The sequence below is a fragment of the Bison bison genome, unplaced genomic scaffold (genome assembly GCF_000754665.1).
Source record: "Bison bison bison isolate TAMUID 2011002044 unplaced genomic scaffold, Bison_UMD1.0 scf7180017861046, whole genome shotgun sequence".
NCBI classification, from domain to species: domain Eukaryota; kingdom Metazoa; phylum Chordata; class Mammalia; order Artiodactyla; family Bovidae; genus Bison; species Bison bison.
In genome coordinates, this window is record NW_011491618.1 from 366,887 (window position 1) to 386,061 (window position 19,175).

The 19,175-nt window shown below is 47.7% G+C and overlaps 1 protein-coding gene across 12 annotated transcripts in view; it reads right to left on the minus strand.

The window, feature by feature from the left end:
- MAPT (microtubule-associated protein tau) overlaps positions 1 to 8,865 on the minus strand; it is a 54,000-nt gene extending 45,135 nt beyond the window's left edge. For 7 of the 12 annotated variants that reach the window (XM_010832392.1, XM_010832387.1, XM_010832386.1 and 4 more), the window contains exons 1-3: positions 8,752 to 8,865; positions 3,582 to 3,668; positions 247 to 333 (exon numbers count right to left, since the gene is read on the minus strand). In XM_010832392.1, coding sequence (XP_010830694.1) covers positions 247 to 333; positions 3,582 to 3,668; positions 8,752 to 8,851 — 274 coding nt within the window. In that variant the 5' untranslated portion in view covers positions 8,852 to 8,865. The remainder of the gene's footprint in view (positions 1 to 246; positions 334 to 3,581; positions 3,669 to 8,751) is intronic. The other 5 variants (XM_010832390.1, XM_010832388.1, XM_010832383.1 and 2 more) reach the window with 2 other exon arrangements.
- Positions 8,866 to 19,175: the final 10,310 nt, after the last annotated feature.

Sequence of the window (19,175 nt, forward strand, 5' to 3'; positions counted from 1 at the left end):
CTCCAAGAACTCTCTGGAGCTAAGACAAGGAGAGGAGAGGCTGGAAGGAATCCAGAAGGTTCTCTATCCTCCAGGAGATGGGCAGGCAGCGATGGAGGCAACAGGACATCAAGCTCAGAACAACCCGAGATTTCGGGAGGCTGGCATCCACCCGCATTCCCACCTCATTTGGAGACGGGCGGAACCCCACGCACTCCCATCCTACAGCTGGGGAGCCCGGCACCCAGCCCCCAGAGCCACCCTCACCTGCGGTTCCTTCTGGGATCTCCGCGGGGGCCTGAGCGGCCGCCTGCTCACCAGGGGCTCCCTCATCCACTAAGGGTGCTGTCGCATCTGGAAACGGCCAGAAGTGGAAACCACCTTAGGGGCTGGGACGGGCCGTTCCACGCCCCTCACCTTGCGCTCTTTGGGGATGCAAAGGTGCAGGAATGCGGAGGCAGGAAGGGGACTCAGCCACATGCAAAAAAGCAACCCCACAAGGCAGGGCCCAGAGGCGTGCTCCCGCTTGAAATCTCCCCAGGAAAACATGAATACTCTGTCCAAGAGGCAACAGCTTATGAGACAACCAAGCCCTCTACCAGGAAAGCCAGAACAGCCCCCCTCTAAACACTGCAGCGAAAGGGACTTCTGGTCGCCAATATTTTTAAGGAAGAAACGTTGAAAATCAGGTGAGTGGTCACAGATGTTTGATCCTTACAGCAGTGCAGAACAGGAGAAGGCAAACTCTGCAGTCAGGGCTGGAGGCTACGGTTCTGCTGGGAGCCCGGCTTTGGGCAAGTCCTTTGTCCTCTTAGGGTCTCAGTTTCCTCATCTGCAAAATGGAAGGTGCCTTGACCTCCAAGTTTTCTTCCAGTTCTAATCCCCCAGTAGTCAAGTATGGATGTGAGAGTTGGACCACAAAGAAGGCTGAGCACCGATGAATTGATGCTTTTGAACTGTTGGTGTTGGAGAAGACTCTTGAGAGTCCTTTGGACAGCAAGGAGATCAAACCAGTCAATCCTAAAGGAAATCAACCCTGAATATTAATTGGAAAGATTTATGCTGAAACTGAAGCTCCAATACTTTGTCCACCTGATGCAAAGAGTCAACTCATTAGAAAAGACTCTGATGCTGGGAAAGATTGAAGGCAGGAGGAGAAGGATGAGATGGTTAGATGGCATCACTGACTCGATGAACATGAGTCTGAGCAAGCTCTAGGAGATGAAGGACAGGGAAGCCTGGCCTGCTGCAGTCCATGTGGTCGCAGACAGTCAGACACGACTGAGCGACTGAACAACAACATTAATTCCCCTGTCTCCTGGAGCCCATGACCCTTGGTTATAAAGCACAGACCCCCCGGGTGGCAATGAACAGGCCGGCTCTGTCTGAGGTCAGGTGCTTGACAACAGGCCGACAAGATGGATCCACCTTCAGAGCAAAGAGGGAAAGATTCACCACCAGGAGTTGCTGTCAGTCTCTTATCAAGGTGAATGCTTCCAGATCGGCATTCCTCCCTGAGCAAATGCACTGGCATACTACCAAACCATTCTGGGCAAACAGGAGGAGGTGTCAGCTTTAAACGCTTTCCAAGAGCCTGAGTCAGGTTCGTCAATTGGAGTCCTTTTTGTTGTGGTTGTCTCGGGAGCAGCCTGGCAGAGCTCCACCCCAGCAGCTCCCCGCCATTCCCCAAGCCATGAGAGCTGAAGCTCTTGGGACCCTCACACGGACAGGATCCAGAATGTAGCAAGACGTGGTAGGAAGATTCTTCCAGAATAAAGTAGATTTGGAAGGCTGGCTTAAAATTTGGCATGAGTGCTTTAGGACTTTCTCAGGGCACTAGGCAACCTGTAAAACTGTCTGAACAGGATCAGCAGGCTATGTCTTGCATCACTGGCTCTAAGAAGGAGAGCAAGGAGCATTTGGTCTGATTTTCTCTTCACTAGGAGGCTGAGAACCTTGGAGGTGGTGGGGAGGGGAAGAAGGGGAAGGGCCACATCCACTATATCCTTATACCATCAACTGGCAAGGAACTTGACAGCCACTTTCTGAATTCATCTAAAGGTGGACGCCTGGGGAGATGCTGGGGCCAGGTTCTCACCAAAGTCATGGGCAGGGCCCAGGGAAGTGCTGCGACTAGAACCTTGGGGAGGATGGAGAGATGGAGGGGCATACTCTGCAGACTAGTTACTCAAAAGCCATTCTCAATGCCCCTCTCCCTTGATTTTTCCTATGAAGGAAGCTGAAAGGCACAATACTCAATGTTTTAGCCTGCCTTACAGCCAGAGAGCATCAGAAAACCCAGTTCCTGCCAATGAGACATAAATGGAAGTTGGTCAGGTGGGGTATGTAGAAAAACTCTTTCTTTCCTAATAAAAAGGGAACATGTTTGGTTTCCGGGCTCTTTCGGTCACTTTGCTTTGCTACTTTCTTCTTGTTTTGTAGATAGATGTGATGCCTGGAGGTGCAGCAGTCATTCTGTAACCGTGAGGCAATAATCCAGCCATTAAAGATGGCAGAAGATAAAGACAGAGAGCACTGATGACACTGAGGAGCTGCTACTCGAGTCCAGATGTTTTATTATGTGAGACAAATAAACCTCTTCATATATATGCCACAGTGAGTTGGGCTTTCTGTTACCTGTGATCAAATGTAGTCTTTTTTTTTTCTTTGGCTGTGCTGGGTCTTCCTTGATGCACGAGGGCTTTTTCTAGTTGCTGTGAGCCAGGGCTACTCTCTAATTGCAGTGCACGGGGTTCTCATTATGGCAGCTTCTCTTGTTGTGGCTCATGGGCCCTGAAGTGTGGAGGCTTCAGTACTTGTGGCACACAGGCTTAGTTGTCCCGCATTCCCATGCGGGAATGGTCTTCCCGGACCAGGGATCGAACCCGTGTTCCCTGCATTGGCAGGCAGAATTTTTACAACTGGACCACTAGGGAAGTTCCTCAAACATAGTCTTGACTGATATGGATGGAAAGTAAGAGAAGACGGTCCAAGGAACACCTCAGGAAATACATCAGAAGCTTTATAATAATAACCTAGATACTGAATGTCTACAGAAGACAGGTTAGAAAAGATGCGCTGGAGCTAACACCATGGCCAAAGTCCAGAGGCCCAGGCCCAGCTCAAGAAATGAAGGATACTAAACCAAGAGCAGTCCCAAAGTGTGAGCTTGGAGATGTGCGCTGACCTACCCTTTCCTGAACCAAACCACTGCTCGGGGACCTGGTGGCTCATGGGAGAAGTGTGGAGAGGACAATGGACAAGCAGCAGGGGCTTTGTGGAGCTGACATCAGGCCCTGCTCTGCCACAATCCCAGCCTGTTCAAGTGTGGCTGTCTTGAAGCTCACACATGATGAAGCTGCCCATCCCTGGCACTAGCGAGCAAGGCATGAAGACAGAGCATGGCTCCCACAACACTTGGGGCCCAAGCCCCATCCGCAAAGCACTGAGTGGGCATATCTCTCAGCCAGGGGCAGCAGCAAGTGCAGCCAGGAAGGGTGGCACGTATGAGCTGGCATGTATGAGCTCAAAGCATGGCTAAGCACAGGTTGGAGCATGGAAGGAGCTGTTTGAATGAAGCCGTGAGAAAAGGGGGGCCCCACCTTCCGCCGTCGGAGTGCTCTTAGCATCAGAGGTTTCAGAGCCTGGTTCCTCAGATCCATCATCGGCCGGGGTCTGCAGGGGAGACTCTGGAACATACACAATGAACCCCTCAGAATGGCTGCCTCCCTCCGCCCCAATTTCGACTTCAGAGGAACTGGGGGGCAGTGTCTTTTGGAGCCGAAATCACCCAGTATAGACCCCAGATGGATGGACTGTGGTCTCGTGATAATACCAAGAAGGGGACCAACCCCACCCCCACCCCACAACTGGGCCCCCACACCAGGGTCATCAGGAAAAAGGCATGTGACGTTTACCTGTTCTGGGGCAAGAAGAGAAATTGCCTTTTAATTAGCTTGTGGTTCCAACTGAGACAAAGGCTCTGATATTGACAAATGGGCAGCAGACACCAGAGAGCTAAGCCACAAGTAAACTTGGGGCTTTATCTTTCCTTACTGGAGAGGTTCACGAGAGATCATGGCCATGAATTCATGACAAGTAAACGCCTGGGAAAACACTCAGAAATCGAACTGCTTCCTCTGCAGAGAAATTAGCTCAGGGCAGACATGGGACCTACTTCTAACCGGACACTGGGCTGCGTCTCCCAGTCCTGCCCAACAAACCTTGTCATACCTGAAATGTCAGTCATCACTATTTACGGGAAAACTGCCCGACCAGACTCCAAAGCCAGGGGACCTCGAATGGACTCAGCAAAAGCCACGCTACCTGACAGGGGAGGGGGTGGGGTGGGGTTGGGGAGCCCTGGAGTAGAGGACAGGGAACCGGCTCTGCCCGAGGCAGACCCCAGAGGTGAAAAGAGGCAAGTGGTGTTCCAGCACACTTTGGGGTCAGACACCTCGAACCCTCTGCTGGAACGCCATCCCTGAACACCCACCCTAGCTGCACTGATCCAGCCAAAGAAGGACTGATTCTAAAGAAGCTTCTGGTCCTGAAGCTTGGGAAAACCTGCCAACTCCCTCAAGCAGGCTTTGGACACATGGTGAGGAATCATCCGCAGACTGTCTGCTGGGCCTTTTTGTGTGTGTGTGTGAGCTGAGATTCTTTTATCGGTATAAAATCACAACTTCACATCTATCACTTTAACCACAATTCAGTGGCATTAAATACATTCACCACGCTGTGTAACCATCACCACTATCTATATCTAAACCTTTTTTCATCTTCCCCAACAAAACTCTGTACCTATTAAGCAATAACTCTCTCTCCCTCCCTCCCAACCCCTGGCAGCCTCTATCTACTTTTTGTCTCTATGAATTTGCCTCTTCTAGATACCCTATAAAACTGTACAACATTTGTCCTTTTATATCTGGCTTATTTCGCAAAGCATAATATTCTCAGGATCCGTCCATGTAGCATCTGTCACAGTGTCATTTCTTTTCCTGGTTGAATAACATTTCATCATATGTATATGATGAAATATGATGATATACCACCATCTTTTGTTTATCCGTTCATCTGTTGATGGACACTTGGATTGTTCCAGCCTTTTGGCTATTTTGAATAATGCTGCTATGAACAATGGTGTACAAATATCTGTTCTAGTTCCTCGTTTCGATCCTTTTGCATATATCCTTAGGACTGAAATCGCTGGATCGTGTGGTAGTTCTACGTGCAATTTTTTAGAAAACCACCAAACTGTTTGCCACAGCTGCTGCATCATTAACACTCCTGCCTGCAATACACAAGGGGTCCAATTTCTCCACATCCTCACCAACACTTGGCATTTTCCATTTTTTAAATTATAGCCATCTTCGTAAATATGAAGTGGTATCTCATGGCAGTTTTGGTGTTGTCTGCTGGGTCTTATTACCCACCAGCCTCAACTGCCAAAGCACAGGAGCCTACAGGTGTGATGGTGCCTCAAGCATTTGCCCCCCAAACACCCCTCCCCCAGTCCATCCCCAGCCTGCCACTGTGATCATCCACATTATCCACGTTGAATTTTTTGTATGGTGGGAGGAAAGGTGGAAGAGGCCTCTTCTGACTGTCTTAGTTGGAAGATCTAACAAGTCAACTCATTAACACCTTTTAATTCACACGGGTGCTCTGTTTTATTAGTTAACCAACTTTCACCCACTTTGCAGCTCTCTTTGGCTCCACCTAATCCTATTCCAACTTTTAGCATCTACTCAGATGCTCTCTGTTCTAGTATTTTACATGTGGTTTCTTGTCATTATTCAAAAAAGTCTCTGTCACCTATCTGAAATGTTGCTTGTAAAGTGCACCTTCTGTCAAGTCACACCTTTCACTCTCCATATAAAAATAATTCCTTCTAAATCCTTAGTAGCAAGAACAAATTTGAGGAGAACTCTGAAAATCTCTTAGGTATCACTTGCTTTCTTGGCAAGTATATTGTTTGAGTAAGTTTGTTTAGACTATCTTCAAACACTTTCACAGCAGTGACAAAAAGGTTAGCAACTTAAAATCTGCATGTATATATTATATATTTACACATATATCTGTTTTAGCACAGAACTTCCAATGACATTTTATGTTAAAAGAACTGAGGAATTTCAGCAACTGTACTTTAAGCACCTCTAAGGCACAAAATAACTTGGTAAACTTGTTCTTACTTTATAAATTGAATTATTAGATTTACAGAAAAATTGCAAAGAGAGAACAGAGGATACCCCATTGCCAGTTTCCCTAGTTATTAACATCCTACATTATTATGGTACATTTGTTTCAACATAATACATATTTTTAAACTTATTAAACCAGGTCACCCTAAACAGAGCATCATTTTTCACTGGCACAATTAATTCACCTGGGGCAGAATTCAGTATGTTAGGATCCTAAGTTGGATGCTCTCCCACGCTAGTGGTAAAGCACCCGCTTGCCGATGCAGGAGATGTAAGAGACACAAGTTGAGTCCTTGGGTCAGGAAGACTCCCTGGAGAAGGAAATGGTAACCCACTCCTGTATTCTTGCCTGGAGAACTCCATGGATAGAGGAACCTGGTGGACTACAGTCCATGGGATCACAAAGAATTGGACACTACTGAAGGTGACTTAGCACACGTGAAGACTTCAGGAACTGAAGTTCCAGGGGGACTTGGCTGAGAGTGACCAGAGGCAGAAACAGCTGGTGTAGAGTGAAAGGCTATACTGGCCCCGTGACCTCAGAGAGGAGATCGTCATCTGTAAACTAGGGAGGGTAACCTCTGTCCTCACTGGTTACTGTGAGCAGTGCCTGAGACGTTGTTGGCCGAAGCCCTTTGCCAGCTGTTTAGAGCTCTACAAAAATGCCTGTGTCGTCCTTTTAAGCAAGCCCCGTTATACGCAGGGCGCTCGTGCTTGTGCTCAGTCGTGATCGACTGGAGCCTGTCAGGCTCCTCTGTCCGTGGCATTTCCCAGGCAAGAATACCGGAGGGGGTTGCCATTTCCTCCTCCAGGGGATCTTCCTGACCCAGGGATCGAACCTGTGTCTCCTGCACTGGCAGGCAGATTCTTTACCACTGAGCCACCCAGGAAGCCCCGTAAGTAATTATATTCTTTACCACCCAAATCAGGACACTTGAAAGTGAAAGCAGCAATACTGCTAATGAGGCAGAAGAGACAGTGGGCTTAGGTCCTCAGCTGAGGGAGATCCCAGGGCCCAGCTGCCCCCAACCCTCCACGGAGAGCTGAAAAGTAGCGGCTCTGGCCTGAGTCAGGCTTCGGCCTGGGAGAGGTCAGAAAGTAATTCTTGCCACCATTTGGTTCCTGACACCAGGAAGGGAGGTTTGGGCCAATTGGGACCCCTAGGTGGAGCAGGCATTCCTCCCCACCGCCCACCCTGGTACACCCCTCACCCAGAGCTTCAGGCTGGGGGCTCCCAAGAAGGCCAGAGGGCAGCCTCTGAGTTCCCAGGACAGTCCATGCCTTCCCTCAACTCCCCTAACTTGGAGCCCTTTTGTCTGATTCCCAAGTTCTGCCTCCAGTGTGTTCTCTGCCTAAACAGGTACAGAGAAGTTAGCCTTTGAAACAAGGGTCCCCAGTGAGTCCTGAAACATCTCCAAGATGGGAATGATGGCTCTGCATGCTTCCCCAACCCAGGGCTCCTCCTGGTGACCCTGCCTCTTCCAGGGACCCTTCTCCGATGGATGTACCTGGAAGAGGTTCCCTCCCACCTTGGAACTCCAGCACTCCCATCCGCCACCCCACACCCCAGGCTGCAAAGTGTTTTTATTACTTGCAGCATTTAAAGAGAAAAGTAGACAGCCATTTTGTCTGCTTAGAAATGGGTGTGGAGGACAGGGACCTAGTCTCTCTTACCCTGCTCTGAGGGCTGCTCCAGGGAGCACTGGCCACCAGGGACACTGTGGGGAGAAGGGCTCCTGGCAGCACAACCCAGTGCTCCGTGGGCCAGCCTGCTGCTCCTGGCACCAACATGGGGATTGGCATTCGGAGCTGGAAAGAGGGCTCTGTGTGCCCCACGGGGCTCCCGAACTAGGTGGGGATGAGAGGCAGAGAAGAGGCCAAGCCAATTTAGCCAAAAGGCTATATTATAGAACATCTAGAAGTTGATCCGGTTTAGTACTATAGGTTCAACAATAGGAAACCCAGAACTAATCAACTCTGGCCAAATAGGGACCTTACACGCCTATTAAGGAAGAGAAAAAAAAATAATGTATAAAGTCATGCATTTTAAAATATATATTTATTTATGTTTATTTATTTATTTGGCTGTGCCAGGTCTTAGTTGTGCATGTGGGGTCTAGTTCCCTGACCAGGGATCGAACTCAGGCCCTCTGCACTGGGACCAAGGAGTTTTAGCCACTGGACCACCAGGGAAGGCCCTAAACTTATGTATTTTGCATGCTAATGAATTCTGCTGATTTATAGGTTCATGGATGTGCCTAAAGACTCAATAGATTGCCCTTGTATTAACTAGATGGACAAGCCCCCTGCAGTCTTTGTCACAATACATCTATGCATTTGGCAAACTCTCCTTTGCAAAGGCAGATTTTCAAATAGCCTCACATTTTGAGTTCTGTGGGCTCATTCAAATGAATGAGGTTTCAAATCTATGGATAATCTAAAATAATAAAGTATTTAAAACTCCTTTAAAAATCAGGATGCAAACCCTTCCTGCCAGCTCTTTCCAAAGCAGTAGGGCTGGCTGTGATCCCCAGGGTGCCTGGCCCCGTAGGCAGGGCTGTGCACTAACCTTTCAGGCCGGGGTCCATGTCACCCTCCTGGTCTTGCAGGGTGTAGTCCCCCTGAGCATGATCTTCCATCACGTCGAACTCCTGGCGGGGCTCAGCCATCCTGGTTCAAGGCCCACCTGGGGAAAGAAGATGGGAAGCGAGGGCTGGATGCTGTGCTCAGGCTAAGTGCTGGGGCGAGGGGAGGGGGGACAGGGAGACAGAAGTGCCCCTCCCCACTTCATGGAAGGTAGATTTCTGCCTCTCGTTTCCCTTCTCCAACAATTAGAGTACCCAACCTCATCTGTGGAGGGGTATCTCTGCTGAAGCGTTATTAACATGCATGTGTGCACTTTTCATTCACCAACAGCACATCAGTTCATATCCAAAACCACCGGCTGGGCAGGTTCAAGGGGCCTGATTTGTTTCTATGCCCAATGCTCTTTCTACTTCATGATAGAGTAAATGCTGCTGACCAGTACTTTGATGGTTTTCTGTTTTTGTTTTTTACAGAGAGGGAAGGCATTGGCTGGGCAGTGCCAGTAAGGAAAAGGAGGTGCAGAGAAACAATGTGATTGCTGAATCACACCCAAGTGTTCTGATGCCCCAGCTCTGAGCCAGGTGGCCCCACTAGGGGTCAGAGTGGGGCTTCCACTCATCTCATTGGATCCCTTCAGAAACCTTATGTGTGCATTCCGAGGGCTGGGCTAAGTCCCTAACAGGGCGCAGTGTGAATCTGGGGCTAAGGAGCAGCAATGCATGTCCTCCCCCAAAAGCCCTAGCCTAGACTCAGCTTCAGCTCAACAAAGCCCACCAGAAACAATTTCTTAAAATCAATTTTTATTGGAATACAGTTGATTTATGATGTTGTGTTAGTTACTACTATACAGCAAGGTGAATCAGTTATAAATATACACTTATCCCCACCCTTTTGGTCTTCCTTCCCATTCAGGTCACCACAGTGCATTAAGCAGAGTTCCCTGTACTGTTCTTCTTAGTCTTGCATTCCTATACACTAACAATGAAAGATCAGAAAGAGAAACTAAGGAAGCAATCCGTTTTACCATTGCAACAAAAAGAGCAAAATACCTACAGATAAACTTAGGAGGCAAGAGGCCTGTGTGCAGAAAACTGCATGACGCTGATGAAACGAAGCAAAGTGGCCCTGACAGATGGAGAGATGGCTGTGTTCCTGGATCAGAAACTACCATTTAATCATACTCTGTCCACACTGGCTTTTTGTTCTGTGCCCCATGGCTTACAGGACCTTAGTATCTAGACCAGGGATTGAACCCCGGCCCCCAGCAATGAGAGCTCAGAGTCCCAACCATTGGACTGCCAGGGAATGCCCTGCCCTCGTCTTTACTAAGAATATTTTATTCTTTATCTTAAAATAACTCATAAGCTTGAATTTCTGAATTTTTGAGTATGCCCTTTTGCTTTGGTTCATTCATGCTACTCTGGTGGATTATTCTAGGTTTTACATTGTTATCTCTGTAACTTGAGTCTTTTTTTACTTTGACATCTTCCTTTTAAATTATCTAATTATCTCATAATTCATTTTCTACTTTATATTTATCATATTTGAAACTCCCCTGTTCTAGTTGCTTTTACTTCCTGCCTTTAAACTTTTATAATTTTAATCCTTTAAAATTTAAAGATGTAAAAAATTCTTTTAAAATCTCAGCTGTGTTTTGATTTATTTTACATGTTTATTTTATTTATTACATATATACATATAAAGACACGTAATGCATATATGTATTAAAATACATGTAATAAAACATATCTAAATAAACATTTATTTATATGTATTTATTTATTGTATTATTCATTTATTTACTGTATATATTTATTGCATTGATTTATTGTACATATATTTATTTAAATCCTTACATTGTTTCATTTTTTTACTTTGAATTTTCACTCTAGATTCATGTTGGTGTTTCACTTTTATGTTAATTTTTTGAGATAATTTTATACTTGTAGAAAGATTGTAAAAGTTCCCCAGAGGGTCATTAACCTTTTGTAATCCCTTTAAAATGTATTTCCCTATTATCTTCCATTTTTCTAATCTTTTAGGTGACTTAAAAAAAAGTCACTCCTTTTTATAATTGTAACTTTTATCATTTTGCATAATTTTAACCTAAATCTAACCTTTAATTTTTATTTTTAAAGTTTGGGCTGCCATTTCCCATTCTTTGTTTTCATTTGTTCTTACCTTTCTTCTAATTTTGTTTGCATTCTTTATTTTTTACTTTTTGACTGTGTCACACAGCTGGTGGGATATTAGTTCCCTGATCAGGGATTGAATCCACACCCCCTACGGCAGAAGCGCAGAGAGCAGAAGCACAGAGTCGTAACCACTAGATAGACAGGGAAACCCCTGCATTCTTTACTTTAAATCTCTAGTTTTCTGTTATAATTTGTTAATAGTTACCCTCTCACATTTCTGATCTAATTCTACGGCTGTTTTTCAGTGGCTGTGGGCGAGCTGGTAACACAAGCTGATGAGGGCAGGGCCCTTCTCCTTCCTGCCTCCACTATACTAGCTCTGGTCTCTGTGATCAGTGAGTAAAGTCTGCCACGGGCAAGGTGTGGAGGGCGGACTTGATGTCATGTACTGTCTAAATGTATTATGAGTTGCAGAATGTTCTTACCTCTGAAAACTATTGCACAATGTTGGGCTACAGGGTGGGAGGGTCCACCTGGGGCTGACCTTCCACGTAACACTTGACTGACGTGGGTGGAGGGGACAGCCAGGCTTCTGACACTGTGCTTATACCAGATGGCCACTGGCATATGCACACCCAGCTCCATTTCTCTCCCTTCTAGGCAGGACATGCTGGTGTGGGTGTCTGAGCTCCCTTCTCTCTCCATTATGTAGGATAAGAAGCTGGGATGACTTGAAGTGAAGTGAAGTCACTCAGTCGTGTCCGACTCTTTGCAACCCCATGGACTGTAACCTACCAGGCTCCATCCATGGGATTTTCCAGGCAAGAATACTGGAGTGGGTTGCCATTTCCTTTCCTTCTCCAGACCCAGGGATCGAACCCGGGTATCCTGCACTGCAGGCAGATGCTTTACTGTCTGAGCCACCAGGGAAGCCCTTGGGATGGCTTAGGAGGGTTCTAAGAATGAGGTCAGTGAGACCTCTTCTGGGTGTAGGCAGAGGGTGGGAGGCCTGGCCCCACTTTGTTAGCCACTAGGCAATGGCACCCCACTCCAGTACTCTTGCCTGGAAAATCTCATGGGTGGAGGAGCCTGGTGGGCTACAGTCCATGGGGTCACTAAGAGTCGGACAGGATTGAGCAACTTCACTTTCACTTTTCACTTTCATGCATTGGAGAAGGAAATGGCAACCCACTCCAGTGCTCTTGCCTGGAGAATCCCAGGGACGGTGGAGCCTGGTGGGCTGCCATCTATGGGGTCACACAGAGTCAGACATGACTGAAGCGACTCAGCAGCAGTAGCAGCCTATAGAGAAGGGGTCCCTTTTCATTCTGACTGAGGTCCCTGACCCTCAAGGAGCTCTTGGAGGAGGCTCCTGAAGCTGAATATCTCCAAGCCTTTGATATCCCCCCAAGGACGAGCAAGATGTTATCCTGGGAAGATCCCAAGGCTTAGGATTTGGTGGTGATATTCTCTACCCTGAGATATGCTGATGGTCTGTTTTCCTTAGGAAGCCCCCAAACATAAGAACCCCTGTGCTAAGAGGAACAAATTTCATTACCCAAGAAGTCAATGACTGCTTCCCACCCAACCCTAGGAAGCAACACCTTCTTTACCGCCTCCTAATGAAGTCTGTCTCGGAACTTGCCTGGTCACTGCCAACTGCTAGTCCCTGAGACTGATCCATGAGTCACCTCGTCTGCTGACTCACCAGGAGCCCCACCTGGGAACAGTGACGACAGCCCAGAAGCACAAGGCCTCCCAAACTGGCTGGAGATGCTTCCCCTGGCCCAGGTGAGCCAGGCCCACCAAATCAGGTCACCCTGTTCAACCTGCAGCTAGTTTTAGTGAATACTCCAGGGGGCGCTAGTGGTAAAGAACCCGCCTGCCAGTAAACAGGAGACATAAGAGATGGTTGCTCATATTTTAAAATCATGGGTTTTGGGGACTTCCCCGGTAGTCTAGTGGTTAAAAGCTTCTCATTCCAATGCAGAGCATGTGTGTTCGATCCCTGGTCAGGGAAATAAGGTCCTACATGTCTCGAAGCCCAAAAACCAAAACACATAAAATAAGAAGGAATATTGTAATAAATTCAATAAAGACTTTAAAAATGGTCCACATCAATATGTATACTTAAAGCTGATTCATGTTGTATAGCAGAAACCAATACAATATTATAAAACAATTACATTCCAATTACAAATAAATTTTTTAAAATGGTCCACATTGGAAAAAAAAAGACAAACTTAAAAAAACACCATGGATTTTGGAGAAAGCCGCTCTTCCCACAAAGCCTGGGAAGTATGAGGAGCTAGGGACCCACACACGCAGTAGCTCACCACTCTCTGCACATCACTAAGTCCCAAAGCCCATACTCTAGTTATGCCTGAAACGATGGGCTCACTGATGAACGCTGTCTTCTGATTATTCAGTGTTGCCACCCCAGCCCTCCTGCTGAGCTTCCCCACCGCCCAAGTACTCGTGTCCCCATCTGTCAGCTCATTCCTCTGCACAAAGTGAGGACGGCAAAATGTACCAGGTGGCAGCTAGAATCAACACAGGTCTGATCATAAGCATGAACTCCAAGTAGACCCCAGTGACCTCAAAGGTATCGAGATGGTACTTAACAGGCAAACTCGGCATCAGTGAAAGTCGAAGCAGTGTTTGTGCAGAGTGAACCACTTTCCCTTTGGGCTTCCACTCTATTTTCCAAGGTGATTCCCACCCCCCTGGCTTATGTCCAGCTCAGAGGGCTGCCCTGGTCCCTTCCCTGCCCATCTGCACAACGGATGGGATGACACATGTGATGTGGTGGCTGCTTTTCACTCGGATGAGTCTGGAGGTGGGCAAAGTGGCCAGTGTGGACTTTGTTCACGGGCATGAGCAGGGAAGCATCAAAGAGGCTCTCTAAGGTCACTTGGGCAGTGGTTGGCAGGGCCAACTGGACAGGTAAGAAAGGACTGTTGGCAGGGAGGTGACCTCACTGGTCCAAGCAAACAGCAAAGAGGCTGGAACCGAAGTGTAGGCAGAGGGCATGGAAAGGAAGGGATAGATCCAAGAAGTGTATTTTAGACAACATTAGACTGGGTTTCAAAATTGGGTTGGGGTCAGAGAGAGAGAGATCAGAGTCCAGAATTACACTAGAGATGGGGGCTTGGATGGCTGGGAAAGAGGGAGGGGGTAACACAGTCAGAGGGAACAACATCAGGAGCTAAAACAGCTGGTCAACAAGAGTGGGTTCTGTCTGTAAAATATCACTGCTCAAAAGAATCCCCCACACCTCATTTTACTAACTGGTGATTGATTTGATTTAATAAGTTCTAGAAAATAGATTCTGCTCTCACTATTGATTTCCATTAAAATTTTTTAAGTATTCAAGTTTTATTTCTGTTTATTTATTTTAAAATATCTTTTGGCCTCGCTGCATATGATGCAAGATCTTAGTTCCCTGACCAGGGATTGAACCCCTGCCCCTTGCAATGGAAGTGCAGAGTCCTAACCATTGGGCCACCATGGAAGTCCCTATAATTTGAAATTGTTATGGGATTTGAAGGGTGGTGCTAGGGATAAAGAATCTGCCTGCTAATGCAGGAGACACAAGAGACGCAGGTTTGACCCCTGGGTCAGGAAGATGCCTTAGAGTAGGAAATGGCACCCCACTCGTGGCTCAGATGGTAAAGCGTCTGTCTACAATGCGGGAGACCCAGGTTCGATCCCTGGGTCAGGAAGATCTGCTGGAGAAGGAAATGGCAATCCACTCTAGTACTATTGCCTGGAAAATCCTATGGACAGAGGAGCCTGGTAGGCTACAGTCCATGGGGTCGCAAAGAGTAGGACACGACTGAGCGACTTCAATCAAATCAATCAATCTAGTATCCTTTACATGGAAAATTCCATGGACAGAGGAGCCTGGTGGATTGGACATGACTGAGAACTTTCACTATGGATTTGAAACAAATGGATCTACAATAGAACAGTATTCCACTTTAGTTTGAGGTTAAGAGTCATCAATTTGTTTCTGCAAAGGACCAGATAGTAAATATTTTAAGTTTGTGGGCCGTGTCTTCTGTTAGAACTACCCACCTCTGCAGCAGGGAAGTAGACATTGGTAATAGATGTATAAATGAATGAGCATGGCTGTGTCTCAAAGTTTATTTCCGGACACTGAAATTTGAGTTGCATAAAATATCATGTGTCACAAAATATTTTCCTTGAAAATGTAAACGCCATCCTTAGCTAACATCAGACCTGGCCTGCGGACCATAGTTTATGGACTCCTGCTTCTGGCTTTTCCAGCACTTATTCTCCTCTTTCTCAATATATATATCTGTAGTGAAGTTTTTTTAACATTGTACATTTTGGTCTCCTCCTATTTTCTGTGTGAATTTTTGCAGTGATGTTGTTTTTGGTTTTTTGTTTTTATACATAGTATTGTTTCTTAGATTAATTTTTTATTTTTGGCTGCACGGGGTCTTTGTTGATAGGAGTGGGCTTTTTCTAGTTGCGGCAAGTGCGGGCTATTCTCTAGTTGAAGCTCAAGGGCTCTCACTGCAGTGGCTTCTTCTGTTGTGCAGCACAGGCTCTGGGGCATGGGGGTTCAGTGGGGCAGCACACAGGCTCAGTAGTTGCAGCTCATGGGCAACAGAGTGTGGACTCAGTAGTTGTGGCACATGGGCTTAGTTGCCCTGTGGCATGCGGGATCTTCCCAGACCACGGATCTTCCAATTGGTGTCCCTTGCATTGGTAGGCAGATTCTTAATCACCGGACCGCCAGGGAAGCCCCCTGACATTGGGTTTTCTTCAGCTGCTTCCAGAGGTTTCAGGGCAGGAGCAGGAGAACTAAGGATCATTCTGGGGCTTGAGGCAGTGCCGTTCTGTTCTGGGGACTGGGGGCAGCATCTGTGGTATAAGCCCGTGTTATGAGTCAGGCTGCCTCAGCTCCATGGAGCAGATGACAAGGCAGTGAGTGGGTCTCACTACTCTGGTTCCAATGATCCCCCACTTCCCTACCACCAGCACCACCCAGCAAGGCTGGAGAAAGTCAGAGACACTAAAAAGAAGCTGAAGGAATTACAAGGAGAAATTAAATCATCCTTAAAAACACTGGCTACTATTATATGCAAAATAAACCATGAATCTCAAGTGCCAATATTTTCCTTTGGGATAAAAAGTGGAATGCATGGGAAGACCTCTCTAAACAGGGAGGCACCCCACCCCTGCCCCTCCTGCCAACTCCAGGACAGCAAATGGCCTTAGGTTCATGGACCTCCTGATTCAGTGAGGCCACCAGAGCTCTCTCTCCAACTCATCTGGGCTGGGCCACTTGCTCCTTGCGAATGCTTTGGTACCAACAGGTCATATTAAGAAAGACAAGTCCAGGGGACTTCCCTGGTGGTCCGGGATAAAGAATCTGCCTTCCAATGCAGGGGACGTGGGTTTGATTGGTTTAGTCCCTGGGTTGGGAAGATCCCCTTGAGAAGGGAATGGCAGCCCACTCCAGTATTCTTTTTTATTTATTTATTTGGCTGTACCTGGTCTTAGTTGCAGCATATGGGATCTACTTCCCTGACCAGGGATTGAACCCAGGTATCCTGCATTGCGAGCTTGGAGTCTTAGCCACTGGACCACCAGGGAAGTCCTTGCTCCCGTATTCTCGTCTGGAGAATTCCCTGGACCAGAGGAGCCTGTAGTGGGCTACAGTCCATGGGGTCCCAGAGAGTCAGACACTGCTGAGCAACTAACGCTTCCACTTGCACTAGAAACTGAGATCCCACATGCCTCAGGGCAACAAAGCCCACGCGCCACAGCTAGAGAAGCCCGCGTGCCGCAGCGAACACCCAGCACAATGGAAAATAAAGACGAGTCAGAGTTCTAGAGCATCTGTGAGAGGCTACTCAACATAAGCAGAAAATAGAACCCAGAGGAGGATGTTCTCTGAAAGTAAAATGAAGTAGCTCTTCTGAGTCTCCAGACAGACACTGAGTATGAGAAGGCAAGCCTCATCAGGTGGGACCTGTCTGGGTCACTTGTGAACAGATGAGGAATCTGGGAGGGAACCCACCCAAGGTCACACAGCCGGGAAGAGGCAATGCCAGGGTTCAAAGCCTGTGTCCTGACGGAGCACTCAGCAACCCCACTGCCGGCTCTTCCAGCCAGGACCATCAGGCCTCGTTTCCCATCGTAGCCGCACAGGTCTGGGGTGTGGAAGCAGCACCTGTCCAGGGCTCACACCCCGAAGCTGTGACCTAGTCACTCCTCCCAGCCCCCTGCATGTCACCCAGTGACCCCGAGCTCCTTTCCTGCTCTGACATTTTATTCTAAGTGGATAGATTAGGTCTGTGTCCTCTGTCTCGGGAGCCCTGGGAGGGTTGGTCACAGGACAGCAGGGGTCTCTAGCCCAGGCCTGGCTGAGGGGCGGGGGGCCCTGTCATCCCAGCGGAGGGTCTGTACACCCAGCCCTGCCTCCCTCCTTTCCCACCGTCACTGATGCCTGGCGTCGTCCTCTGTGAGATCCAAGGGCAGAATGACTTCTCTGGGAGAAGTGGGCAAAGAACACATAAACCAGCTGACAAATGGTACAGCTGTACGTCAAAGACAGCAGACTGGAAAGACAAAAATAAGCATAACCCTAGGTGGGTACACAACCCAGAAGAGCTGTGGTCACTGCCCCCTCACAGATCCCTATAATCTGAGAGGCGCGCAGACAGGAAAGGAAACACGCCAAGAGCTGCTGTCCTAAGGCCGCGCTCTGCTTTCTTATTCTTCTAAATCAACCAATCTCTTTCTCAATCTCTCTGATCTCCTCCGTTCTGTTTTCCCAGGCAGTGATCCAGAGGTGCTGGGGTGGAAGGTAAGGAAGAAATTTCAGAGTGGCGGCACCAAAGTTGAGCTAAACCAGGAAATGAAAATAGGCCCCCTTTTTAGGGCCCCTTGGAAAAGCACAGCCACCTGACAAGAGAGAGCAAGACCCAGACGGTCCTGGAGTCTCTCCGTGTCATTTTGTAGCTGGTAAATTGAGTCCCGTGATGGGGAAGGGGCTTGTTGAGCTGTTCATGGTGTCTGGTCCTACAGGATCACCCCCCTCACCAGACCCAATGGGGGCTTGGGGGGCAGTTGGAGAGGTCCGGAAAAGGCAGAAGAGTGTCTGCAGGGCTGAGGGGGGAGACAGAGGAACAAAGGGGACAGAGCAGGTGATGAGAGGCTAAAGGCGAAGACAGGAGAGGGGAAGGGGCCGAAGGCAAAGGGATGTAGGAACCCCCTGAATCAAATATGACTGCTGCAGGCCAGTCTTTTTTTAAAAAAAACAATTCTCAACTTTTCAGTTCAGTTCAGTTCAGTCGCTCAGTCATGTCTGACTCTTTGCGACCCTATGAACCGCAGCACGCCAGGCCTCCCTGTCCATCACCAACTCCCAGAGTTTACCCAAACCCATGTCCATCAAGTTGGTGATGCCATCCAACCATCTCATCCTCTGTCGTCTCCCTCTCCTCCTGCCCTCAATCTTTTCCAGCATCAGGGTCTTTTCAAATGAGTCAGCTCTCCGCATCAGGCGGCCAAAGTATTGGAGTTTCAGCTTCAACATAGTCTTTCCAATGAACACTCAGGACTGATCTCCTTTAGGATGGACTGGTTGGATCTCCTTGCAGTCCAAGGGACTCTCAAGAGTCTTCTCCAACACCACAGTTCAAAAGCATCAATTTTTCGGCACTCAGCTTTCTTTATAGTCCAACTCTCACATCCATACATGACCACTGGAAAAACCATAGTCTTGACTAGATGGACCTTTGTTGGCAAAGTAATGTCTCTGCTTTTTAATATGCTGTCTAGGTTGGTCATAACTTTCCTTCCAAGGAGTAAGCATCTTTTAATTTCATGGCTGCAGTAACCATCTGCAGTGATTTTGGAGCCCAGAAAAATGAAGTCAGCCACTGTTTCCACTGTTTCCCCATCTATTTGCCATGAAGTAATGGGACTGGATGCCATGATCTTAGTTTTCTGAATGTTGCGCTTTAAGTCAACTTTTTCACTCTCCTCTTTCACTTTCCTCAAGAGACTCTTTAGCTCTTCTTCACTTTCTGCCATAAGGGTGGTGTCATCTGCATCAGATCAGATCAGATCAGATCAGTCGCTCAGTCGTGTCCGACTCTTTGCAACCCCATGAATCGCAGCACGCCAGGCCTCCCTGTCCATCACCAACTCCCGGAGTTTACTGAGACTCATGTCCATCGAGTCAATGATGCCATCCAGCCATCTCATCCTCTGTCGTCCCCTTCTC